This window comes from Dromiciops gliroides, chromosome 4 (assembly GCF_019393635.1).
Source record: "Dromiciops gliroides isolate mDroGli1 chromosome 4, mDroGli1.pri, whole genome shotgun sequence".
Lineage (NCBI taxonomy): Eukaryota > Metazoa > Chordata > Mammalia > Microbiotheria > Microbiotheriidae > Dromiciops > Dromiciops gliroides.
In genome coordinates, this window is record NC_057864.1 from 327,235,338 (window position 1) to 327,263,337 (window position 28,000).

At 37.0% G+C, this 28,000-nt stretch overlaps 1 protein-coding gene across 1 annotated transcript; it reads right to left on the reverse strand.

Annotated features, from left to right (window-relative positions):
* Positions 1-659: 659 nt before the first annotated feature.
* On the reverse strand, positions 660-27,999 carry COQ3 (coenzyme Q3, methyltransferase). Its single transcript, XM_044005024.1, has 7 exons — positions 27,778-27,999; positions 14,796-14,913; positions 14,194-14,343; positions 10,030-10,129; positions 8,562-8,804; positions 4,329-4,488; positions 660-1,193 (listed from the first exon to the last, which is right to left on the reverse strand). The coding sequence occupies exons 1-7, from the start codon at positions 27,887-27,889 to the stop codon at positions 1,009-1,011; spliced, it is 1,068 nt and encodes a 355-aa protein (XP_043860959.1). The 5' UTR covers positions 27,890-27,999; the 3' UTR covers positions 660-1,008.
* Position 28,000: the final 1 nt, after the last annotated feature.

Sequence of the window (28,000 nt, forward strand, 5' to 3'; positions counted from 1 at the left end):
GACTCATGCACAAATTTTAACCGTTCTTTGTATTGGCGGAAAACTGGAAATTAGGGGGAGGGCTCTCAATAATTGGGGACTAGCTGAACAAGTTATGATATATGAATATAATGGAATACTATTTCATAAGAAATAATGAAAGAGACAATTTCAAATAAACCTAGAAAGATGTGTATGAACCTATATAGAGTAAAATGAGCAGGACTAGAACAATTTATATAAAAACAACAACAAGCAAATTTGAAAGACTCAAAAACTTGGATCAATGTAATGAAGCACTACAGAGTGAAAATTTAGATATACATTGTTAGGCATGGCCAGTGGGGGCAATTTGTTTTGTTTGACTATGCACATCTGTTACAAAGGCTTTGTTTTTCTTTTTTTCAACAAGATGGGGATATGAGGAGAGCAAGCAGATTTGTTGTTCACTGAAACAAATTAAACTAATTTTTAAAAAAATCTCTAGGTCCCAAGAAGTAGCTGTGTTATACTGGGAAAACATCTATATATCTTCCAAATATATCTGACATAAAGGATCTACACTGGAGAAATCTGCCAAATATTTGCTGTCAGTTGCATGACAGTTTAAAACTAAGATAAATGAAGAGAAACATGATGTATTTTTTTTTAATTTAAATTTTAATTTTTTTAACATGATGTATTTTTTAAAATTTAAGACAATAAGATTTAACAGTAAACATTTCTATAATATAAAATATTGAAAGTAAATACAAATTATATATACCTTTAAGAATGGAGGAACAAAAAAAAGAATGGGGGGAGAGGACATGTCAACCTGAAGAAAGCCCTCTAGCTTATATATTATTTAGCAAAAATAAGATTTTAGCGTTAAAACAAGGCATGTGGAGGTATTTATAATTTTGAATAAAAACTTCTGTTTTTGTTCTTTTCCTACATAATTCCTTCTAGAAAGTTAAATTTTTAAAAAAATTTATATGTAATAACATTAGACTAGCAAGTAACATAACTAAAATGTATGTAAATGATTCAATTCTGAGAAGCTTCCTGGCCATCTATGCCAGGAGTTTTAGTATGGTACTCCTCAGTTTCCACTTGTGCACTGGATTTTATGGCATGAGCTGCATAGTTAAGGCTGGTATTTTCAGTCCATCTCCAGTAGCCTGAGAAAGGATTATACAGCATTCCTGTTATTGTCTGGACCAAAAGACCATCTAAAAAAAAAATCACAAGATTGATTTAATAAATTATAACAAGCAAAGTTCTTAGGATGGTTTTTTAAAATTTTTTTTAGTTCTTAGAATGTTAATGTAACTGCCAATAATGAAAAAGCAAGGCTGAAATAATGTACATATACTCTTCTTGAATCGTATAGGCAGCCATACTTTCTAATCAGTTAAGAGAAAAGATTCTCACCCAAGAGGATACCTCTACAAAGATAGCTTCTTAGGTCTGATTTTTTTTTTAAAGGTAGAGAAAGACCTTGGGCAAGAAACTTAACTCCAATTGCCTCACCCCAAAAAAAAAAAAAAAAGGGAAAGGAATCTATAAAACAAAACTTCATTTCTAATTGGGACTATAAAATTCAATTCAATTCAATAAACATTTATTAAGCACCTACTCTGTCAGGTCCTCGGGATATAAAAAGAGGCAAAAGACAGTCCCTGCCCTCGAGGAGCTTACTATCTGGGGGTGTGTGTGTGTGGGAACATGCGAAGAAATATATACAAAGCAAGTTATATACAGGATAAATGGGAAGTAACTAACAGAGGAAAGGCACTGGAATTAAAGAGGGGTTAGGAAAAACTTCCTGTAGAAGGAGGAATTTAAGTTGGGACTTAAAGGAAGTTAGGGAGGTCAGGAGGCATAGCAGAGGAGAGAGAATATTCCAGGCATGGGGGACAGCCAGAGAAAATGCACAGAGCTGAAAAAATGGAGTGTCTTATTCATGGAATATCCAGGAAGCCAGTGTCACTGGACCGAAGAGTACATGTTGGGTAGTATGTTATAAGAACACTGGACCAAGGGTTATGGAGAGCTCTGAATGCCAAGCAGAGAATTTTGTATTTGCTCCTAGAGTAACAGGTAGTCACTGAAGTTCACTGAGTGGGAGAAGGGGGTAAATAACATAATCAGATCAGTGTTTTAGGAAAATCATTTTGGTGTCTGAATGGAGGATGGATTGGAGAGGGAAGAGATTTAAGCCTGGTAGACCCATCAGCCGGCTATTGCAGTAATTAAGGCATGAGGTAATGAGTGCCTGCAGTAGGGTGCTGCACCAAATACCACGAAATTTAAACATTTAACATCAAAACCTGTCCAATACATATGACAAATTTGTAAACAAGTATATTGGTCACAAAATAAGTGGATCAGAGCTTAATAATGGCCAAGTAGCTATAAAGCCCAGCAGGTTGCATTTCTGGTGTAAACTTGTGCAACATTATAGAAGGTTCTTTCCACTCATACACATTCTTGGTTTACTACCCTTTGTTAAAAAGTCCAAATAAATGTTTTGCATGATTGCATATGTATAACCTTATCAGATTGCTTGCTGTCTCAGGGAAAGGACAGAATGTGGAACTCAAAACTTTTTTTTTAAATGTTAAAAACTGCTTTTACATGTAATTGGGGGGGGAAACAAAATATTAGTTAAAAAAAAAAAAGAAGTCCATATTATCCAACAGTACCACTAGGTATAGGCAGCTCAGGGAACTAGTCTGAGGGTTCTTTGGACTTTGCCCACACTAGACACACTTCAGTATCTGAAGGGACACAAATAAGTGGGGAAATGAATAGAGGGGTGCAACTAGACACAAGGGCTTTCTTTCATCTGCTGAAGGTACCTAGGAAATACCCTGGCCCAAATGACTAGGATCACAGAACATCAGAGTAGTCAGAAGGACTCCTGCAGGTTATCTAACCCAGTGCCCTAATTTTCACAGGTTGAGAACTGTAAGAGACTGTAGAGATAATCTAGTCCAATCCTCACATTTTACAAGTGAGGAAACTGGGCATTTGAAAACTTGAAGAAAACAGAAACAAATGACAACACTTAACTGAAGTCACATAAGTATCAACTGGCAGCATTTTTTCAACCTAAAAGGCTAGTGTTCTTTCCACTAGACCAGGGGTTCTTAATGTAGTATCATGACCTTTTTTTTTCTTAAATATTCTGATAACTGTATCCCAATATAATGGGTTTCTTTGCCATCCTATGTATTTTATTTTATGCCTTTAGAGACATTATTCTGAGGACAGCTATAGGCTTCACCTGAGTGACAAAGTGGTCCATGACATAAAAAAGGTTAAGAACCCCTGCAATAGGCCAACCTTTCCCCTTGTAGATGATTAAAACAAGGCCCAGAAAATTTGAGCTACTTAGGATTAAACTTATCAGAGACAAAACCAGTACCAGAATCCTGGTCCCCTGTATCCCAGACCCAGCTCTCTTCTCAACACTGCACAGTCATCTCTATCTGATGTTCTCCTAAAAATATTTTGAGGTTTCTCTGTAGGTTTTATGTAACTGTAACTTGGGTCTCAACTTAGGGTTGAGATCAGTGCCCTAGAAAGCCATGTTGCCTTTTCCATTCTAACTTCCTTTTGTTTTTCTCTCCTTGAAAGCTAAAAATTTGCCTCCTAAATTTAAGGGCTGGTTCCTCCTGAATTTGTTGGGCCCTACTTTACTGCTTTATTATATGTCATCTCATTTATAACAATGAATAAATTAATGGATGAACAAATTGTGGTATATTATTGTGATGGAATACTACTGTGCTATAAGAAATGATGAGCTCAATGATCTTTTTTCTAAAAAAAGAGATTGAAAGAATTGCATGAAATAATGAAGAGTGAAAAGAGCAGAACCAAGAAAATGTTGTATACAGCAATAGCAATATTGTTTTAAGAACTACTTTGAGTGAATAAGTTATTTTGACTATTATAAATATCCAAATTAACTATAAAGGACATATGAAGAAAAACACTTATCTGCATTCAGAGAAAGAACTGATAAATAGAAGTATGTATAGAATAATTTTACATATATTCCTATTTATGTCTAATGGTAGCCATTGGGGGGAGGGAAGAAAAAAAAGGGAATAATAATTTTATTATATATTTAAAAGGAATAGCAAGTTGTACATAATAGATTTTCCATTTCATGTGCAATCTTCTTTTTTTATTACACTATGTTACAGAAATGGTCGTTCTATTCCATAAACTAAAAATAAAGTAGATAAAAAATATGAAAAATAAATATTTTTAAAAGATCACATTTTTAAGAAGGTCTTATGTTTGGGGAGAATTATTTTAACTTAAGCTGATAAGACTGCTTTAATACTTACTTGATTCTAAAAGGCTCTCTAATTCTTCTGGTGAAACAAACTTCTCCCAGGTATGAGTTCCTTTGGGTACAATGCCTGCAATTTGTTCTGCAAAAATAATTCCTAAGGCATAGGAAAGCTGCGTTTTGTTGATTGTAGTAATGAACAAAGAGCCTCCAGGCTAACAAGACAAAAAAAAAAAAGCAGTAAAAAAATTCAGAAGGGAAGGTAGCACCAGTCCAGTTACAGGTTTGAGATTGTTTCATGGTAGGTTCAAAAACCAACATAACTATAGCTAAGATACATATAAGAAAAATAAAATTTATCGAAATTATATTTGTGGTCTTGAGGGGTAAAAATCTATCTCTAATCATCATCAAAGACTACCTTCATATACAAAGAGAGGTCTTTATTAGCACTGCATTTACAACTCTCACAAAGCTAATCACGGATACTTTTTCTAATTTTTGGATGCACAGATTCTGAAAAATGGTCCCTGAAAATAAGGTAGCAAATTAAATCAATATTCACGTTCTACCTCATACCCATAAAATTGGCAAACAAAGGAAAAGAGCAATTACTGAAAAGTTTGTAGGAGAACAGGCAGACTAACGAACTGAGTGTGAAGCTGTAAACTGGTTAAACTATACTCAAAATATCACTAAACCATACACATTGTTTAATTCAGCAAACCTATTATTAGGCATATATACCAAAGAAATCAAAGATAAAAGGAAAGAATGCATATATACAAAAATATCGACAGCAGATTTCTCTAGAAGCAAAGGAAATAAAATAGGTCCCTTTTAATTGAGGAATGGCTGAAAAATTATGGTAATATAAATGGAAAGGAATATTTTGTATTATGAGAAATTATAAATATGACAGATTCTGAGAAACATGGGAAGATTCTTGCAAACTGAACAGAACCATGACAAAAATTTATGAAATGACAACAATAATATAAAGAAATACAACTTTAGGGGGTATTTTGGTTTGTTTTTTCTTTTGGTGAGGCAATTGGGGTTAAGTGACATGCTAGCTACAGCTAGTAAGTGTCAAGTGTCTGAGGTCAGATTTGAACTCAGGTCCTCCTGACTCCAGGGCCAGTGCTCTATCCACTGTGCCACCTAGCTGCCCAAAGAAATACAATTTTAAAAGACCTCAGAACTCTGATCAAAGCAGTGAGCAATACGATTTTAAAAGACTGACAATGATACCCACCACATCTTGACAGAGAGATTAGGACCTAAAAATTTTGAATAATATATGCATTCTCAGACACATACTGACTTGTTTTGCTAGACTAGTCATACATTTGTTATAAGACAGGACATCTATTCAGGAAGGGGAAGGTAAAGGTAGTATGTGAGTGTACACATGCAAAAAAAGCATCAATAAAACATTCATTTTTACATGACCATAAGGGAAAACAGTATATAAGATAATATAAATAGAACAGTTTGGTCAAATTTTAGAATTATATACATATGTGTGTGTGTATCTCTCTCGATCTCTCTTTTTTTTTTTTTTTTGCAGGGCAATGAGGATTAAGTGACTTGCCCAAGGTCATACAGCTACTAAGTGTTAAGTGTCTAAGGCCAGATTTGAACTCAGGTACTCCTGAATCCAGGGCCGGTACTTTATTCACTGTGCCACCTAGCTGCCCCCTGTATATCTCTTTTAAAAAACGTAGATATGTGTGTGTGTGTATATATATGTTTTCTAAAAACATACACATAACAGAAGTTTTATTTTTTTATACAAGCCTCTTTCTTGTTCTTTGCATACTGAAATTTTTGTGTTTGTTGTTGATTAGGTTTACAATAAAAAAGAAACTTAAAAAATAATGTGACAGGTACCTCTAAAATGCTGGAATCAAAAACATTTAAAAAAAATAACCTAGAGGGGGCAGCTAGGTGGTGCAGTGGATAGAGCACCAGCCCTGGATTCAGGAGTACCTGAGTTCAAATCCAACCTCAAACACTTAACACTTACTAGCTGTGTGACCCTGGGCAAGTCACTTAACCCCAATTGCCTCACCAAAAAAAAGACAAACCTAGAAAACAAAACTGAAAGAATAATAATATTCCTAAGCACAGAGTTACATATTATTATCAGTCTTTTAATAGTAACTCAGGTTTTTAATAATGTTTTTTTCTATGAAGTACCAGCATTCCAAAACATCTTGTGTAAAAAAAATTACTGACTGACCTGCACAATCTATGTAAAGCACAATCCTGTTATAAAGGGATGAGCTGCAACAAATATTATACTTATAAAAAGATTTCCTGTGAAATACGCAATCAATAATTTTCTGTATGAAAATACTGTATGAGGCAGGATAAAGTGCCCATTTTCTACTATGAAAGGAATGCTAAGTACCCAAGAAAGACTTGGAGAAAGAGAAGGGAGTAAGGAGGACCCTATCATGGAATGAGAAATGAGAAATGTACCCTGGGAGAGAGATCCAATTAGATTTAGTTTCCTTCATAGGAAGAATATATAACTTCAATTTAAGAGCCTCTTAAATAGGAAATTCAACAAGTGTGCAATGGAAGCTTAGGTTTTAAACTTTGGGGAAAGTAGCTGAGGCACTGAGGGATCCTGCCACTGCCAGGTCATTAGATAGACCTGAAACAAGGTTATCTCACTTACTAATTCTATATTTCCAGCATTCTTATTAAAATGGCATTTTAGAAAAACAGAACTTGGCTAGTCTACTAGATTATATGAGCTGAGGGTGAAAAGGGCAAAACTTACTCCAAAATAACAGTTTAGTCAAAGTAATTTATATGTGGCTTTGCAACATATTCCTATGCATCAAACAATATGGGAAACCAAAGAACTGAAATGCAAAATAATTACAGGGAGATGATGTTTCTGAATATCACTTTTATCCAGTTTCTCCCTAATCCTTTTACCATTTGGGGAAAGAGCAGCCCTACCTTTTAGACTGATGGGGACAAAAGCAACCTGAGCAGATCTCCCTAAATTCACTAACTTCATCATTCTTTCAGTAGATGAGTGAAAAAGAGGAAAAGTAATTATTTTTGTTCAAAATGTTTTTTCTGGTGAAAAAAGTATACATAGAAAGAGAAAGCAATTACTTTCAATTCCTTTTGAATTATAAAATTTATGCAAGAAAAGTTCAACATGGGAAATGAGAAAGTAAACAGAAAGTGGAACTAAAGTCATTTTTTGGCTCCTGAAATGAAGATGGGAAAAAAAAAATATATATATGTAATTACTTTTTTTCTGGAATACTTAGACTACACATTTAGGTGCATATACCTACTTATTTTAATTTTATTTGCAGGGACATACAGACTCCCAGCAGGTCCAATGTGTGAGTTCAACAGTTAAGAGTGAGATTCAGGGGGCAGCTAGGTGGCACAATAGATAAAGCACCGGCCCTGGATTCAGGAGGACCTGAGTTCAAATCTGCCCTCAGACTCTTGACACTTACTAGCTGTGTGACTCTGGGCAAGTCACTTAACCCTCACTGCCCTGCAAAACAACAACAAAACAAAAACAAACAAACAAAAAAGAGAAATAATAAATGAAATTTTTTTTTAAGTGAATGACTATGGCTACTACAATGCAATGTGGCTACATATTAAAATAAATTTTGGAACACAAATTTAGACTACAAAGCCTAGATTAAGCTGTTCTTCAAAGGATCTTGAACAGCCATATATATGTATAGAATTGCTTAACATATACAATATGACCACTGAAATTACTGTGATATGATTTTTTATTGATTACAAATCAATTGTTCTCGGAATTTTTTTAAAAGCATCCATTAACTATTTAAACTCAGTCACCATTACAGGAAAGAAGATTGCTATAAGTGTGTGTAGGTCCCCAAAGTTGCACTTGTCAAAGGTCATTTACTTTCAATAAGAAACTAGGCTCCAAGAGTGTTTTAGAGCATCTGCCTTTGCATTGCCTAATAAGAGTCAGCAACCTGGGATTCAAGATATCAATTTTCTACTGAGTGGTATCAATATTCAGGGCCAAGCCAAGAGCACATAAAGATATGGTCAGAAGAGGCCCATCAGACTCCCGAAGATGTACTCAACTTTTAAGGCTGAAGCTGGAGATCGGGTAGCTTCAATTGCAAAAGGAAATCTATTACCACAAGCACAAAAAAAAAAACCCTTGGCCCTGCCAATACCTGCTTGAATACCTGCTTCTTAAAAGAAATAAACAGAGGAGGACCTTTGGCCAACCTAAGACATTGCTTACTTTTAATACTTGGCAGCAGCACTGAATAAAGGTTTCCAGATCATTCACATGCTCCACAACCTCTGAAGCTACAACAGCATCAAAAGTTTCTGCAGTCTCTTCTACAATGTCCTCCAGGGAACATGTTTTATACTGGATTCTCTTGTTCAAGACTGGATCAAATGATTTGTGCTGTTGTGCTGTTTTAATATTCTCATTCAAAGGATCAATTCCAGTAACCAAAGCTCCCAGTCGCCCTAGAGGCTAGGAACAGAAAGATTTGTTACCCTCTGAAAGAAAAAGAGATGCCTGTATGATCAGCCTAAAATGTTTAATAATTTTCTAAAAGTTAGACACTATGAAAAAATTTTTTTCTCTAGTCTCTGAGCACTTGATGGTATATTTATTTTCTGTAGTCATAGTAGCAAACCAAAAATATACTAAGTTTAAGTATTATATATTTTTCAAATAAAGGCGTAATCAGTCTTTGAGCTCTCTTAACCACTCTAGAGGACCATTCTTTGCCCAGCCCCTTTTCCGCTGAAGATGAGAAATTTTTCGATGTAAGCTGTTCCCCTTTTCACCTTTGGGAATCAATGAGTATTTTAATAGAAAAACCATTGAGACTTAGTTTACATTGCTAATTACTTAGCCTTTACAAGGCTGGATAAAAAAAATATATATAAAAATCCCATGAACCCCTCATGACTATTAGTCTCATCATCTCACATTTAGCTTCAGACCTAACATTTGATATTTAAGGTACTTTGAGAGGTAGCATGGTATAAACTAATGGTTTCTTCTTGCCTTCACTCTTTTCCTTCATTTCCTTGCCTTCATTCTTGCCATTACATTCATGCTCTTGGAATCTAGCAGAATAATTACAATGTCATTTCACAAGATTTTTCAACATGAGACCTAAAGAATAGTGCTTCAGCAAGGCTCTTCTATATTATGGTTTCTATAAGAAAAGTACCCAGATTACAGAATGAATGGCTAGTTGCTAGTCCCCAAGGACTAGTATAATATAGCAACAAACTTTACTTTCACCTATTGCAATTCCATGGTCAAGTTAGGTGACTGTATTAACAGAAGGATGTTTTCAGTACCAGCCTTATCCTCTCAACCCCCCTAACACCATGAAGAAGGAAGTTGTATAATAGGATGTATGTTATCATTCATTCATTCAAATGTTTCTTAAAAATATTTAATTAATACTATATCTATCTGTTCCCTTCCCTCTTAGTCTTCTAACTTCGGTTTAAAAAGGGTGGGGGGGGGGCAGCTAGGTGGCGCAGTGGATAAAGCACCGGCCCTGGATTCAGGAGTACCTGAGTTCAAATCCAGACTCAGACACTTGACATTTACTAGCTGTGTGACCCTGGGCAAGTCACTTAACCCCCATTGCCCCGCAAAAAACAAAAAAATAAAATAAAAAGGGTAGGGGGGGGGGGGGAGTGAAATAATTATCCACTGATCTGGTTCTTACTTCACATAACAATCCACCTCCACAGCCAACATCTAGAATCTTCATTCCAGACAACGGGCTTTCCAACTGATGCTTAGTAACCATTTTCAAAAGGTTATCTCTAAAAAAAAACAAAAAAAACCCTTAAAACTATGTGACTGGCTTATTAATAAAAAGTGTACCAATTCTTAAAGAATTGTTGCATCTGTAATTTAAAATCAGTTTGTAAATATTTTAAAATTTTTATTTAGGAACATACAGAAGTGTTTCCAATAATCAAAACCAGAGAAGTTAAAGAGTAACTTTGAAACTGGGTGAATGAGAGGAAGAAGTTATAATGGAGACCAGAGGCAACTAAGTTTTTTTAATAGTAGGCCACAATTAAGAAATCCCTAATTTACCTCATATCCAGCAAACTAACAAAGACAATAAAAGACAGCAATAGACAATGGTGGATGAGTTGTGGAAAGACAAATACTTTTTTTTTAATATGCTGTTGGTAGAAGTGTAATTAGTTAAAAAATTCTGGACAGGGGCAGCTAGGTGGCACAGTGGATAAAGCACCGGCCCTGGATTCAGGAGGACCTGAGTTCAAATCCAGCCTCAGACACTTCACACCTACTAGCTGTGTGACCCTGGGCAAGTCACTTAACTCTCACTGCGCCGCCAAAAAAAAAAAAAAAATCTGGACAGCGATTGGGAATTACGCTAAGAAAATGACAGAAATGTCACAGAGCATCATACCTGAAGACACTCCAAGATAGAAAGAAAGATACCATATATAACAAAATATTTATAGCAACATGTTGTGTACAGCAAAGAGCTGGAAACAAAGTAGTTTGTCATTAATTGGGGAATGGCCAAGCAAATTGTAATACCTAACTACAAAAGAATATTATACTTTTTAAATGTTCTATTATGTGATCAGTTCAAAGGTGAGAAATAATTCCAGTGAGAAGCAAAAGGGAGTTTTCTTAAGAGACCAAAGAACTCACCAAAAAACTTAAATCTTAAGACATGTACAGAAGATAAAAAGAAAGACAGGTAACAAAGAAGGAATGGAAAAATGTAGCACAGTCCTATAAAAATAGTTTCAGGAGTGTAAAAACTCAAAATGAGGGGGCAGCTAGGTGGTGCAGTGGATAGAGCACCAGCCCTGGATTCAGGAGTACCTGAGTTCAAATCCGGCCTCAGACACTTAACACTTACTAGCTATCTGATCCTGGGCAAGTCACTTAACCCCAATTGCCTCACTAAAAAAAACCAAAACAAAACAAAAACTCAAAATGAAGTGAGGTTGGGCAGAACAGCTAATAATAACACAAAGTGATGGGATTTTTAAACTATACTGAAGACTATCAAAATGGCCCATCTTTTTAACACCAATATTCTGTTATTAAATGGATAGGGATTGGATTGCTGATTTCAATGTCATAGGACACTCCTCTACCAATGCAAGTCAGCACCTTCTCTCTGCAATGTACAATCTTGGACAGGTGCTTAGCCAATACATAGCAAAGTCAGGACTAGAAATCAGATAGCCTCAATGGTACAAAATTGAAAAAGGTTTAGGAACCTACAAACCAAATGAGAAAATGAGCTCAAAGGGAACAATAGTATCTTCAAGCCACAAGTAATTCCCATACAATGAAAGGAAGTTAAAAATCATAGAGCCATTGATCATCATAGCTAAAAAGAACCTCAGAGATCATCAAAATAAATTACAGGCAGTACTTGATTTTAAAGAAATCATATCATTTATCAATTAGCTTAACTGTAGGCAGAAAAGGCATCATATTTCACTATCAATCTAATGTACTTTCAATTACTTTTTTTTTTTTTTGCCAGGCAATGGGGTTAAGTGACTTGCCCAGGGTCACACAGCTGGTAAGTGTCAAGTGTCTGAGGCCAGATTTGAACTCAGGTACTCCTGAATCCAGGGCTGGTGCTTTATCCACTGCGCCACCTAGCTGCCCCTCAATTACTTTCAATAGTTTTTTTTGTAAGTTTATCAGTTTTGTGTAAATTTAGTGGGCAAGACTTCACCTAATAAATGTAGAAATGTCATCTAATAGGAGCCATGAGGAAAATACTGTGAAATGTCATCTAATGGTAAAAGAACATAATTATAAACTAAATACAGTGATGGGGGTAGGATGGGGGAAATGATTGAGGAATGATCTATTTTTTCCTGTTCTGTCTTCTTGATGGATTTTCATTGGACAAAAGATCACAGATTTAGAATGGGAATGGATCTCAGAAGTCACCTAGTTCAACCCTTTCACTTTACAGTTGAGGAAAATGAGGCCTGTATGAGGCTGGGTTAAGTCACTTCAGCTCTCTATGCTTCAGCCTCCTTGTATATAAACCTTTTACTCATTTGTAAAATTGCTTTCATCTTAAATATTTCTTTTCCTACTCCTTCCATCTCTTGGTTTTCACAGAGACCTGGCTCCCTCCTGATGACACAGCTTCCCTAACCTTCCTTGTTAGAACTGACTGAACTTTCACTTACCCTCCACTCCAATTCACTGGTCATGGGAGAGGAGTTGGCATACTCCTTGCTCCTCAATGCCATTTCCAAACTTTCACTCTGCCACCATCACTCAATAACTTATCCTTTGAGGTTCACTCAGTCCATACCTACTACCCAATCAAAATTCTGGTAGCTGTTGTCTACTAACCTCCAAGACATTCATTCCCTTTCCTTCCTCAATGAGTTAAGTGCCTGACTCAAAATCTTTTTCTTCTCCCCAATTCCTGCCCTCATACTAGAAGACTTCAACATTTATAATTCTAGTTCCTCAAACACCCAAACCTCCCAGTTCTTCAACTTACTCATTTCCCATGATGTACTTACTCTCCCACCTGACCTCTGCTACACAAAGAAGGGCATACCTTTGATCTTGTCATTGCCCACAAATATACCACTTACATGTTCATGAATTTGGAAATTTGGAAATTGGATCAAACTTGTTATTCTACTTCTCCCTCTGCCTTTGCAAGTTCTTCATCCTCATTCTGTCCCCTAATCCTCCCACCTCCTATTCTTTTCCAGGCCATCGCTACTGCAATAGGTACTCTATCTTCCCTTCCTCATTTTGATCCCTTGGTGAACCAAGTCAACTCTACCTTGTCCTCTTCTCTCAAGTTCCTTGTCCCTTATTCTATCACCAACTTACCCTGCCAAGCCTCAGCCTTGGATTTCTCCCACCAGCCCCTACCTTTGTTCCTACTCATGTGCTACTGAACAAAGCTAGACAAAATCATAAAACTACAGTGAGACCCCTATAAATGTATGTTCTATCATCTCAAGTGGACTCTCACCACAGCAAGGCAATTCTTTTACATCTCCCTAACTGACTCACTATCCAACTTACCACAGTAGTTTTCCCAAACCTTTTCATCCCTCCCCAAATCTCCCCAAGTTCCCCCTACCCCTACCCTTGTAGCTAAGAACCCTGCTTCATATTTTACTGAAAAAAAAATTAAGTCAGTCACCAAGAGCTCTTTTTTCTTCCTACTCTTCATCTCATATCACAGAAATATCATGCTGTGCCTTGAAAAAGGCACTCCCATCTCCTGACTCTGCATTTTTACTGGCTGTCTCCTACTCCTAGAAAGGCTTCTTGTAGAAGGGGAGATTTTAGATGGGACTTGAAGGAAGCCAGGGAAGTCAGAAGTGGAGATGAGGATTGAATTTGAAATATGATTAGGAAAAAGAAGTCTGCTCAATTGAAATGAAAATTGGGTCTTACAGATAATCAAAAGACCAGGAATCAGACAGTCTAGGCTGTAATATTAGGTGGGTTACTGAACTAATAAACACCCTCAGAAAGATAGCTTAGCATCGTGGTTCTCCAATTTCCTCAATTGTAAAATGATCTGGAAGTCATGTGACCACAACCACCTTTAAGGGACTTAATTATAATTAATTAGATGGCCATGAGATATTTGATGAGGTACTGGAGAAAAGATTATCATGTTAAAAGACATTATTGACAATATAATAACAAAAATATTCAAATAGCTTTGTAGAAGTTCTAACTTCAAAAGCACAATAATAATGTATACTTTTCTACGCATTTTAATACAATTTATACTTACGAAGCTTGGTATATATTAAGAGAAAATAAACTTATCAGAAGATCAAAGACCAAATAAGAAGATTTTTTTAAATAGTACCTAATAAATGGCACCCTTAAGTCATTCATAGAATGAAGAGGTGCATATACTCCTTGCTCATCCCACCATTTGTATGCCAGGGCCTGAAATGTTCTCATCTCTTTTGGATCCACTGTTGTTGAAGTGCTATATAATCTCATTCCAACATACCTGAAGAATGAAAATAATGAACACATGAAATGCCAAAGATGTCTAAAACATAACAAGGGTAATACTGTATATAGAATAGAGGCACTTGGAAAATAGAGCCTAATCTAAATGCTATTTAATATTTTTCATAAAATTGTAAATTTTATTTTGTGAAACTAATCTAAGTCCTTCGTTTAATGTTAACTGTATACATATCCATTTTCTCTTTGACCAAAATAATTTATGGTTTCATGTATTATATTATTATATAAGTCTAACAAAATACTGAAAAAAGTGACATATAAATTCTTCATTCTAATTTTTAAAAATAAGCCCCTCAAAGTATTTGACTATCACATAATGACAAATGAGCAAACATCATCTCACTGCTAAATAAGATGATAAATTATTGTGATTATGATAAATCATTATATCTCCCCTCCAAATAAATACTGATTGGTCAATAAACATACCTGTAACTTTTCATTTTATATGAGTAGGCAAAAGTTATATTGTTAGATTTTAAACACATGATTCTTTTGTCACTGAAAAGCCAAGGTGTCATCAGTAGAGTCCTATTGATTTGCTTTCCTGGATAAATAGGAAAATAAAAAGCAATGAAAGTCAAGGCAAAAAACCCAAAAACAACAACAACAACAAAAAAAACCTAAAGAACGATCTTACTGATGGACAATATAATTTTATCTTGAAACTAACCAACACAATTCATTCCTCTATTATATCACAACTGATGAAAATTTAGGTAGATTTTTAAGATAAAAGGAAAAAAAACTGTATTTTTAAAAAGCAAAATTCTATTTTTTTAATCTTTAAAAAATTTTTTTTTAAATTTTATTTATTTTTTTAAAATAAAATATTTTATTTTTTTCCCATTACATGTAAAGATAGTTCTCAACTTTTGTTTATACAAGCTTTCCAATTTCAGATTTTTCTCTCTCCCTCCCCTTCCTCCCCCCTCCCCTAGACAGCAGGTAATCTGATATAGGTTTTATATATATATACACACATAATAACATTAATCATATTTCTGCATTAGTCATGTTATAAGCGAAAAAATCAGAGCAATGATGAAAAACAACAGCACCAAAAACAAAAGAAATAGTATGGTTCGTTCAGCATCTATACTCCACAGTTCTTTTTTTTTTTTTTTTTTCCCCTGGATTTGGAGATCCTCTTCTATCATGAGTTCCCTGGAACTCTTCTGTACCATTGCATTGGTGAGAAGAATATAGTCCATCACAGTAGATCAACACTCAATGTTGATGATACTGTGTACAATGTTCTTCTGGTTCTGCTCATCTCACTCATCATCAGCCCACACAAGACCCTCCAGGTTTCTCTGAACTCCTCCTGTTCATCGTTTCTTACAGCACAATAGTATTCCATTGTATTCATATACCACAACTTGTCCAGCCATTCCCCAACTGATAGACATCCCCTCAACTTCCAATTCCTTGCCACTACATAAAGGGCAGCTATAAATATTTTTGTACATGTGGGTCCCTTTCCCCTTTCCATGATTTCTTTGGGAAAAAGACCCAAAAGTGGTATTGCTGCGTCAAAGGGTATGCACAGCTTTATCACCCTTTGGGCATAGTTCCAAATTGCTCCCCAGAACGGTTGGATCAGTTCACAGCTCCACCAACAATGCATTAGTATTCCAATTTTTCCACAGCTTCTCCAACATTTATTATTTTCCTTTTTTGTCATTTTAGCCAATCTGATAGGTGTCAGGTGGTACCTCAGAGTTGTTTTAATTTGCATCTCTCTAATCATTAGAGATTTAGAGCATTTTTTTATATGGGAATAGATAGCTTTGGTTTCTTCATCAGAAAACTGCCTGTTCATATCCTTTGACCATTTCTCAATTGGGGAATGACTTGGATTCTTATAAATTTGATTTAGCTCCCTATATATTTTAGAAATGAGGCCTTTATCAGAAGTATTGGCCATAAAAATTGTTTCCCAGCTTTCTGCCTCCCTTCTAATTTTGGATGCATTGCTTCTGTTTGTACAAAAATTTTTTAATTTAATGTAATCAAAATCATCCATTTTGCATTTTATAATATTCTCTACTCTTGTTTGGTCATAAACTGTTTTCCTTTCCAAAGATCTGACAGGTAAACTATTCCTTTCTCTCCTAATTTACCTATGGTCCAATTATCTTTTAATCTATACTTCCATAGCCCTTTATTAAATGTAATTTTTATTGAATTGTGGCCTAAAAATGATGCATTTCATGTTTCTGCTTTTCTGCATTTGGTTGTGAGCTTTTCTGGCAAATTTTTGAGAAGATGCTATATACAGCACCTTTCTACTTCCATTCAGTTTTCTCCAGAGATCTATCATATATAATTTTTCTAAGATTCTATTCATCTCCTTGACTTCTTATTTATTTTATGGTTAGATTTATCTAGCTCCAAGAGGGAGCTAGTATAATTTTATTAAAATAGTATAATATATAATAATATACTAGTATATATATTAGCATGTTATGCTAGTATATACACTAGTACAGTTTTACTGTTACCTCCGGTAACTCATTTAACTTTTCCTTTAAGAATTTGGATGCTATGCTATTTGGTGCATATATGTTTAGTATTATTACTTCATTGTCTGTGATATCTTTTAGGAAAATATAGTTTCCCTGATTATCTCTTTTAATTAAGTCTATTTTTGCTTTTGTTTTGTCTGAGGTCATGAATGCTATCCCTGCTTTTTTTTTTTTTTTACTTCAGCTGAAGCATAATAGTCTGCTTCAGACCCTTAACTTTATTTTTCTTTGTGTCTCTTTGTTCAAGTTTGCTTCTTATAAACAACATATTCTTGGGTTCTGCTTTGTAATTCATTCTGTTATCTGCTTCCATTTTATGAGTGAGTTTATTCCATTCACATTCACAGTTATGAATGCTAACTGTGAATTTCCCTCCATCCTTTTGTCTTTTATCCTTCTCTCTCTTCTAAAGTCTGTTGTACCTCTGACCACTGTCTTCTTTATCTGCCCTCATTTTTTAACACCCCCTCCTCTTTCCTCTTATCATTTTCCTCTCCTGCTTCCCTGTTAGGAAAGATACATTTTTATTACCAATTTAGTATATATACTAAATATATATGTGCGTGTATACATATACATACACACACATATATATCCTTCCCCCCATTTTTCTACTTCTTTTCATTTGTCCAATTCTGTTTTCTAAGATGTTATCTTCTTTAGTATTTTTTCTGCCTCTTTTACCAAGTTATTAATTGTCTTTTCATATTTTTCTTCCTTTGCTTTCATTTCTTTACCTAATTTTTCTTCTACTACTCTTATTTGATTTTGAAAAGCATGTTTCCAGTAATTCTTCTTGGGCTTGTGTCCAATTACCATTTTTCTTTAAGGTTTTGCTTGTAGCTGTTTTGACATTATTGTCTTTCAAGTTTTTGTCTTGTTCTTCCCTTTTACCATAGTAGCTTCTTATGGTCAGGTTATTTTTTGTTGTTTGCTCAGTTTTCTACTCTATTTCTTGATTTGGAACTTTATGTTAATCTTGGGCTCTGTTGCCATGTAAGAATCTTTGTCTTAACCTTTAGGCTTTTCTGCACTACTTTCAGAACTTGTTCTGAAAGTTTACAATGCTTCCAAAGTGGTGTGATCTGGGGAAAGGTATGGTCACTTCTCCTTGGCCTACACTCTGGTCCTTATCCAGGAAGGGCCCCTGATCCCTTGGGATTACAATTGATACTTTTCCTCCCTTGGGACTGGAAATGATACTGTTCCTCAGAGTTTCTGATCCCTTGGGGCCAAAAGTGATACTGCCTCTCAGGGCTTTCACTCCCTCTGGACCAAAAGTGCTCCTCTTCCCCTGAACTATATATGACCCAAGATTGGGTATAATATATGAAGTTGCCAAACTGCACCTGGTTCTACATCTAGTACTAGCACAGGGGTACTCTGTAATCCTTTCTGACCAGTTGCCAGGTCCCCTTATCATCTCTGGCTTGAGAGTTCCCAAAACTGCTGCTAATTCTGTCACCACCACTGATTCCCCCCACTGTAGGCCCCTTGTCACAAATTTCTCTTTTTGAACTCCTATATTGACTTGGTCTGGAAAAATGCCTCACTATCACCTTTTGTTGGCTCTGCCACTCCTGAATTTGATTTGAGATGTTATTTTAAAAGTGTTTAGAGGGGAATGTTAGGAGAGCTTGGCTTAGTGCTTCTCCATTCCACAATCTTGGTTCTTCCCCTAGCAATTCAATATGTTTTAGGTGTTCAGTGAGTTAACTCTTGGTTTGTTTTCTCATCTGTGAGTGAGGGGAAGTGCTAGGGCTCCTGGCCAACCTCATATGGCTAGTACAGTCTGGGAACACATTCCCACTCCCCACCCCCTGCAGTTGCCACCACTGCTACTCTAGGTCTTTGGACCCTAAAAAGTAAACTTTAACCATGAATGGTAGCATTACAGTGAAAATTATATTTCAAAGAAAGGACACTGAATGTTCCCCCAGCCTACTGACTTGATTATGCCTTTGAAAACAGGAAAAGAAGGTGAGCTAGTCATGTAGAAAGAGCAAGAGATAAAATTCAGACATCTAGTACTGTACTAGTGCCCAAAGGAATTTAAAAGAACTAAAGGAAGTCTCATAGTCTGTTGGGTATCTCTTCTATGGATGATTTAGCAAAGACCATGGATAAGACCAGGACCAAAAAAGGTAGCTCACTTACAAAGACAGAGGGAGTAACTATTTCAATAAAAGCTTTGAGGCACTAAAGTATTGGAAATGTCCCTTTGGAAGAGACAGTGGGCTAGTTGAGCAAGCCCCAATGTGCAAGGTCACACAAAATACATTAGCATAATGCAAGGAAATGGTAATTTTTTTTTTGGGGGGGGGAACCTCCCAGTTTTAAAATAAACTGAACATACTGAACAGTATGACAGTTTTAAAACCAAAAACTCTGGCGGGGGTGGGGGGGGTGGGGGGAGAAGCATGATTGCAAAGAGCTTAAAAGTTGTTCAATCAATAATTCCAGCAAATTTATAGTTCTCTCTCTCTCTCTCTCTCTCTCTCTCTATATATATATATATATATATATATATAGTGTATATATATATACACACATAGACACATGTGTGTATATAACATTAAATATATATTATGTTTTAATATAATTAGATTTTTAGCTGTCATGTCATATTGCTTACTCATATTAGTTTACAGTCTACTAAAACCTTCAGATCTTTTTCAAACCAGCTACTGAGTCACTGCATCTTTGAATGAAATTATTGGATCATTAATGGCATTATATACACACACATATACATATATACACATAAATAGTATGGTCATATATCATGTTAATAATATAAAAATATTACATGTGTGTAAAAAGCTAATTCCATCTTGGACAATACTAAAAGAAGCATAGTTGCTAAGAAAAGGAAATGATAGTCCTTCCATGCTTTATCCTGGAGAGTTATATTCATTTCTGGGAGTGACAGTTTAAGTAAGGTAGAAGGGCCACCAGGATGTTGAAGGGCCTCGAGTCCATGTTATGTGCAATTGGTAGGAAGAACTAGGAATGTTCAAGCCTAAAGAGCAAAAGGCTCAAGGGTGACATGATAACTGTCTTCAAATATCTGAAAAAAAAAATCATGTGGAAGACGGATCAGATTTGTTCTTTTGTTCCAGAGGGCAGAACCAGGGGCAATAAATGGAAAGTTGCAAAGAGGTGAATTTAGGCTTGATGTCAGGAAAAACTTCCTAAGAACTATAGCTGTCCAAAAGTAGAATGTGCTACCTTTGCAGGTGGTTGGCTCCCCTTCATTGGAGCCCCTCAAGCTACAGCTAGATGGCTACTTGTTAGATGTGTTAGAATGGGGATTCCCTTCATGCATGGATTGGACTGACGGCCACTGAAATATTTTCAAATTCTGTGATTCTAAATTAATGGAACAGAGCATTTGATTACTTTTGGGGGAGGGGGGGAGGACAGAGCAATGAGGGTTAAGTGACTTGCCCAGGACCACACAGCTAGTAAGTGTCAAGTGTCTAAGGTCATATTTGAACTCAGGTCCTCCTGAATCCAGGGCCAGTGCTCTATCCACTGCACCACCTAGCTGCCCTGCCACTTAGCTGCCCCATTTGATCACTTTAATCTGCTTTAATTGTGTCTGCAGAATTGGAACACAGCTTTCCAGGCTACAAATCCAGCATACCCTTTCTACTGTATCACATGGCCTCTGAGTTGTTCTTTAAGATTTTTTCCAGCTTTAAATTCTATGATCTGAAGTGAGTACCGCAGGTAAATGTAATATCGTTTTGAGTTCCCCAAGTCTCTAATAACACTAAACTAAGAGAAGCTTCCATTTATAAGGAAGATCTCCATATTTGGTTTCCTGGGGCTCCTTCATTCTCTGGGTACTGAAGGTCTCCAGATATCTTGGGAGGGAGATATACCTTGCAATGTCTTATAACTTTCATGATAAATAGTATGCTTAATATAGTTTTGACCTTAGAGAAAATTCTCCCAAGGTTGGCATTTAGGCTATAGTAACAAAATAAAGCTAGTAAAGCCATTGTCATGTTTCTGACGACTTACAGCTCTAAAATCCCACTCTCCTATAAAGGGCACTGCATCAAGTTTATCTCAGCAGATGGTCCTCTGAAACTGCCAAGCGTAATGTGCTCTTTGGACTTATCTGATTCGTCAATATGTTATTTTCTGTTGCATTCATCTCCCCACAAACGAAAAACTATTACTAATAATGTAAAGGAAGCATAGAACCTTCAGCTGGGTTTAAATTTAATTCTATATTTATACATAGCATGGCAAGGGGGGAGGAGTAAGTGAGAAAGGATTTTAGAAGTCATGGAATGTCCATCCCTTCTACATATGAGGAACCTGAGGCACAGAGTTAAGTGGCCTAATTTAAATGACCAGGCCTGGATTACATAACTAGTAAGTATCTAAGGCAGAATTGGAACTCAGGTCTTTCTGATTCCCAAACCATCACTCTATCCATTCATTGTATCACTCGGTTTCCTTATCTGTTAAATGAGGGGGCTAGTTTAGGTGACACAAAAATCCCATCTAGCTCTAAACTGATAACACTATGATATACATTTCTTGAAAATTACCAGAGTAGCCATTTCCCCTTTGAACAAGTCACATCATCTCAGTTCAATTGTCTCTGAGAAGAAATGGTACATTCATTAATATTCAATCATTCTACAAGCATTTATTTATGTGCCTATTATATGTCAAGAACAGGGTATACAACAGGGTATACTAATGGGTATCATATTGCTTGCCTTCTCAATGGATGGGAGCAAGAGAGAGAATTTGGAATTTAAAAAATTTTTTAATGAATTATAAATTTTAAAAATATATTTCATGTGAAGAACTGGGTATACTAAGAAAAAGAACACTCTTTTGAAGAGCCTCTGCTTTACTGAAGGAAACAAATACATAGAAAAGCAAATACAAAATAAAAACTGATTTTAGTAGGAGTATACTAGCAACTAGGAGGAATGAGAAAAGGAGAGGAAGAGGGAAGAAAGTCCTTCACTGTGATATAGCACTTGAGAAAGGCCTAGAAACCCGAGGATTCTAAGCAAAGGTGAAAAAGGTGAAAAGGTGAAAATTCCAGGTATAGCAGCAGTCAGTACACAGAAATGGGAAATGGAATGTTAGCAAGCAATCCAACTGCTCAAAGAGGGAAGGAGGGTAACAGGCAATAATTTTTTTTTTTTTTGGTGGGGCAATGAGGGTTAAGTGACTTGCTCAGGGTCACACAGCTAGTAAGTGTCAAGTAGCTGAGGCTGGATTTGAACTCAGGTCCTCCTGAATCCAAGGCCAGTGCTTTATCCATTGTGCCACCTAGCTGCCCCAACAGGTAATAATCTTAGAAAGGCACCCCTTCAGTTTCCAATTCTTTATGGCTACAAAAAGAGCTGCTAACTCTGAGGTGCCACCTCATATTAACCTAGTCGCCTTCCTAGTCCCTAGGAACTTCCCCTGGTAACAAAGATGGGATGCCAAAATCTGCAACAGATTGCTTGCAGCTTATATTCTTTGCTATGTGAGTACTGAGATTATTAGAACTACCCATTGTAAAGAAATAATTATTAACAACCGATATCTTAGGAGTTCTTTCTTAGTCCTTTCTCTTCCCCCCCTCCCCCTGCCCCCCTCCCCTGCCAGCCCACCAAGGTCCAGTTCACCTTGAAAATTGATGAATCTCTTCATCTTGGCCAGGCCCATCGAACCTTTCAAGGGATTTAATCTAATCATTCTGTTCTACTTAAGTTTGAGTGGGGTCTACATTTTTTCTCTGTCTTTTTGACCAATATTTGAATGACCTAAGTCACTTATCCCGCGAGGCATCATTTTAATAGAACCCACCTTCAATCATGTCAACCAATTAGATTTGATTGCTATTTGACAGACCACCTACAGTTAGAAGGGTATAAGGGGGGCAGCTAGGTGGTGCAGAGGATAAAGCATTGGCCCTGGATTCAGGAGGACCTGAGTTCAAATCCAGCCTCAGACACTTGGCACTTACTAGCTGTTTGACCTTGGGCAAGTCACTTAACCCTCATTGCTCCACCAAAAAAAACCAAACCAAACAAAAAACAAAAACAAAACAAAAATAGAAGGGTATAAGGGGAAGCTGGGTGGTGCAGCGGAAAAAGCACTGGCCCTGAATTCAAATGTCACTAACTGTGTGACCCTGGGCAAGTCAATTACCCCAATTGCCTTAAAACATCCAGGACCATCTCTAGTCATCCTGATATATCTTGCCACTGGACCCAGATGGCTCTGGAAGAGAGAGGCTAGTGACTTTGCACAGCTCTGCCTCTAATCCAATTCATTGCAAATCACAGTATCTGTCACAGTCCTCTTCGAGAATGAAGGACAAACAATAATAGAAGGATATATATAAACTTTGAGTCCACTGCCATTTTGGTCTTTGGTCTGAAAGAGATAGCCACTGACCAGACTTTTGTTAATAACCCAGGGGCCTAAAAAAAAAAAGAAAAAAATTAACCACTGGCCTTATTAATAAAATGATTAAATTACCCTGAAATTATGCCTCATATTTTTAATCATCACACCATAAAGTGGTGCTTTTAAGGTATACATGAGGTACTTTTAAGGCTGGCTGTGTGACCAGGAAAATTTGGAGGCTGGCCTTCTGAAATCAAAATCAACACACATGACTGGCATATTTCTGTGGCTGAATTAAGGTAAGAGTAGCTCCCTTATTGAAAATGAATTGGGCAGCTAGGTGGCGCAGTGGATAGAGCACCAGCCCTGGAGTCAGGAGTACCTGAGTTCAAATCCAGCCTCAGACACTTAACACTTACTAGCTGTGTGACCTTGGGCAAGTCACTTAACCCCAATTGCCTCACTTAAAACAAAACAAAACAAACAAAAAAAAACCCAAGAAAATGAATTATCAGGGGACAGCTAGGTGGCATAATGGATAAAGCACTGGCCCTGGATTCAGGAGGACCTGAGTTCAAATCCCACTGCAGACACTTGATACTTACTAGCTCTGTGACCCTGGGCAAGTCACTTAACCCTCATTGCCACCCCCCCCCCCAAAAAAGTTGGCAATCTAAAATACAAGACAGTAAGAATTTTTTTTTTAAAAGAAAGAAAAGAAAATGAATTATCTCTGGGGTGGTCTCTGGACCCTGAGATTCCCTGAGGCTGGGAAGGAAAGTTTTGCCAACCTCCAGTCTCCAGAGATATTTTCAAATGTTTCCTGGCCTAACTCCCAAATGGCCTCCCCAGATAAACTGTTGCTGATGACAGCCTCAACCTCTCATTCCCTAGTCAGGTTACTGTCAAGCATTTGTGAGGAGATAAACTTCCTGTGGCCAGCTACCAACACAAAGAGCTACTGCTAGTAGAAAAAGGGTCTCCCCAAGGCTCTCTCTACCCAAAAATTCATGGTAAGAGGGGAGAAGGGAGAAGTCAGAGACTGAAAAAGGGAGTAGGAAATTCACAAGCCTAGAAATTAAGATCCTCAACAGAGTACAGAGAAAGAGGGAATAGCTAGCCAGTAACTGGCCATCCTGCTTCTACACCAAAGGGGCAGAACTCAAGCTTAATTACATGGATATTAAACAGCTGACAATCTCTAGAAAACATCTTTAGATGCTAATACCGACCAATTCCTCCTTAAGAGAGCTCTTTCTAAGTGAGGAGTAACCTCTTGACCCAGGGCCCCAGCAGGATGTCCAATTCTATCTGGGATCTCTTCTTCCTTGCCTGCCTTTCTTAATAGAAATATATTACCACAATAAAGCTGGTTTGCTTTATTCTCTTTACTCTGCTGTGTATTACATGTTTCCCTGTATTAGCTTTTGGTATATCCCAAACCTTAAAAAACCTGGCTCATAACATCATCAAAAAAAAAAAAAGGAAAATGACAATTGTTAGAGAGGCTGAAGGAAAACAAATACATTAGTGCCCTGTTGGCAGAGCAATGAATTGGTTATGTATTTTAGAAAGCAATAAGGAAGGGGGCAGCTAGGTGGCGTGATGGATAGAGCACTGGCCCTGGATTCAGAAGGACCTGAGTTCAAATCCGGCCTCAGACACTTAGCAATTACTAGCTGTGTGACCCTGGGCAAGTCACTTAACCGCAATTGCCTCACCAAAAAAAAAAAAAAAAAAAGGAAAGAAAGCAATAAGGTATTATGCCCCTAAAGTTATTAACTTTTCATATCCTTTGACCTAGAAATATCACTACTATGCCTATGCCCCAAAGAGATCAAAAGCACCCATATGTACAAAAATATTTATAGTAGCTCTTTTCATAGTGGCAAAGAACTGGAAACTAAGGAGGTGCCCATCAGCTAGGGAATGGCTGAATAAATTATGATATATGAAGGCAATAAAATACTGTTGTGCCATAAGAAATGATGAAGTGGGATAGTCTCAGAGAAACCTGGGTCAACTTGTATAAAATGATGCAGATTTAAATGAGCAAAGCAAGGAGAATAATTCATATAACAACAATACTGTAAAGACAAACAACTTTTAAAGCCAGAAGCATTCTGATCGGTGAAATGCCCAAGATTCCAGAAGACCAATGATGAAGTATGCTACCAAACTTCTCTGCAGAGAGATGATAGCCTTAGGGTGCATAATGAAATTTTTTTTTTTTTTGGATATGGCCAATGGTAAAGTTGTTTGGTTTGACTATGCATATTTGTTACAAGAATTTCAGGGTTGTGGGTTGTTTTTTTTAAGTGATGGGGTTTTTTTGAGGGATCAATAATAGATTTTTGTTCATTGAAAAAAATCAACTAAAAAAGAATGTAAGCCCCTTTAGTACAATGAAGTGCCTTTCCAATTACCTCCACTATCACTAAGAACACTGATACAGCCTTTAAGAACTTAATCAATGGGGGTAGCTAGGTGGTATAGTAGATAAAGCACCGGCCCTGGATTCAGGAGGACCTGAGTTCAAATCCAACCTCAGACCCTTGACACTTACTAACTGTGTGACCCTGGGCAAGTCACTTAACTCACATTGCCCTGCCAAAAAAAAAAGGAACTTAATCAATGATTGCAGACATTTTTAACATGAAAACTGCTGTATTTTATTTATAATGACAAAGAAATGGAAACTAAGGGAATGGCCACTGAACTAAGGAATGGCTGAACAAATAATGGTCTAAGAATATAATAGTTTATGACTATAATGGAATATTATTGTGTGACAATAAATGAAATGAACTGAGACCAAGAGCAAGACTTGTATGAACTAATGCAGAGTGAAGTGAGTAGAAACAGAACAGTTTATACAATAAGAACAATTCTAGAGACCTTGTCAAATTTGATAAATGGTTAAAAGATATGAACAGGCAGTTTTTAGATGAAGAAATAAAACCATATGGAGTCATAGGAAAAATGCTCTAAATCATTTTTGATTAGAGAAAGGCAAATTAAAACAACTTTTGAGATATCCTACACCTACCAGATTGGCTAAAATGATAGAAGGGAAAAATAACAAATGTTGGAAGGGATGTGGAAAAACTGGGACACTAATTCACAGTTGGTAGAACTGTGAACTGATCCAACAGTTTTGGAGAGCAATCTGGATTTATGCCCAAAGAGTTATAAAACTGTGTGTATAATCTTTGACTCAGTAATATCACTGTTGGGGCTGTTTCCCAAGGTGATTAGGGAAAAAAGAAAAGAACTCTCATATTTTAAAATATTTATAGCAACTCTCTTTGTGGTGGTAAAGAACTAGAAATTGAGGGGATGCCCATCAATTGGGGAATGGCTATACAAACTGTGGTACATGATTGTGATGGACTATTACTGCGCTATAAGAAACGATTAGCTGCTTGATTTTAGAAAAACATGGAAAGACTTGCATGAAATAATGAAGAGTGAAATGAGCAGAACCAAGAGAAAGTTGTAAGTATACAGTAACAGATGCTGCCTCCAGAGAAAGAACTGATAAATACATGTATAGTATGGTTTTACAGACACAGACACATACACACACTCACAAAATCGTGGCTTTCTCTAGTGTGGGGTGGGGAGAGAGGGGGAAAAACTGCACAGCAGAAAACAAAAGAAAATCAGAAGGAAGCACAGAAAAGCAGGGTAACTGAAAATTATGTGTAGTATTTACTACATAGTTTTAAAAAAAAGTAAATTGAAATGGAGGTCGATCGTTTCATACTGAATCCTCTTGTGTTGTACTGTGTACCTGGAAATGATTTTGGTTTTTGTCTTTCTGTATTTAAGTTCAAACTGAACTTTTTTTTTTAAAGAGCACTGCAAAGACAGAGCGTATAACATGTGCGTATGTTTATATGCATGCATACATACATACACATACTTTGAAAGACTTAAGAACAGATAAAAGCCATCAGAACCATCATTACGAGATCAGATGATAATCTACACTATCCACCTCCAGACATAGGTGATGAATTCAAATGCAAGATGAGATAAATAAACACTTTGGGTCTCAACTGATACGGTCACTGGTCTTACTTGACTATATACATAATTACAAGGGTTTTGTTTTTCTTGTTTGTTTTAAACAGGGAAGGGAAGGAAAGAAAACAATGTTTATTAATTTCTCAAAAATAAGGGTACAAAGGAGAAGAAAATAACCGGAAGAGTAGACTAGGGTCAAATTGTGATCTCCCAAGGCTCTCGCAAGGTGGCCAGAAGCTAGGCAGAGGAAAGTTCAATGTCAGGGTTTCCTAACTCTGGTCCTTCAGGCCCCGCCCCAAGGCTCAGCCGGAGTTCTGGAATTCCTTTCCCCCAGTTCCCCCCCCCCCCCCCGACCCCGGGTTCCTCTCCCGCGCCTGCGCATTTACCACAACCCAGCCTTCTCTCCCCTATCCGCCCGCTGAGCCTTTGCCCAAAGAGCGGGAGCGCGCGCCGTCACCACTCACCTTCTGGTCCTGTTGCTCTGGGAGGTTCAGCCCCTCGGCCCGCGCTCCGGACCCCAGCTACGCCCCCCCAGCCGCGAGCCCTCACAGCCCTCAGCCCACAGCTTCCCCACATCGCCGGTGCTTGTGTCCTTTTCCCTTTCCGGTCCCTCCAGCAAACGAGCACCTGCTTCGCAAAGGTTCCAGACACAACGTGCCGGACTGTTTCCAGCCTCTCGGGGACGCG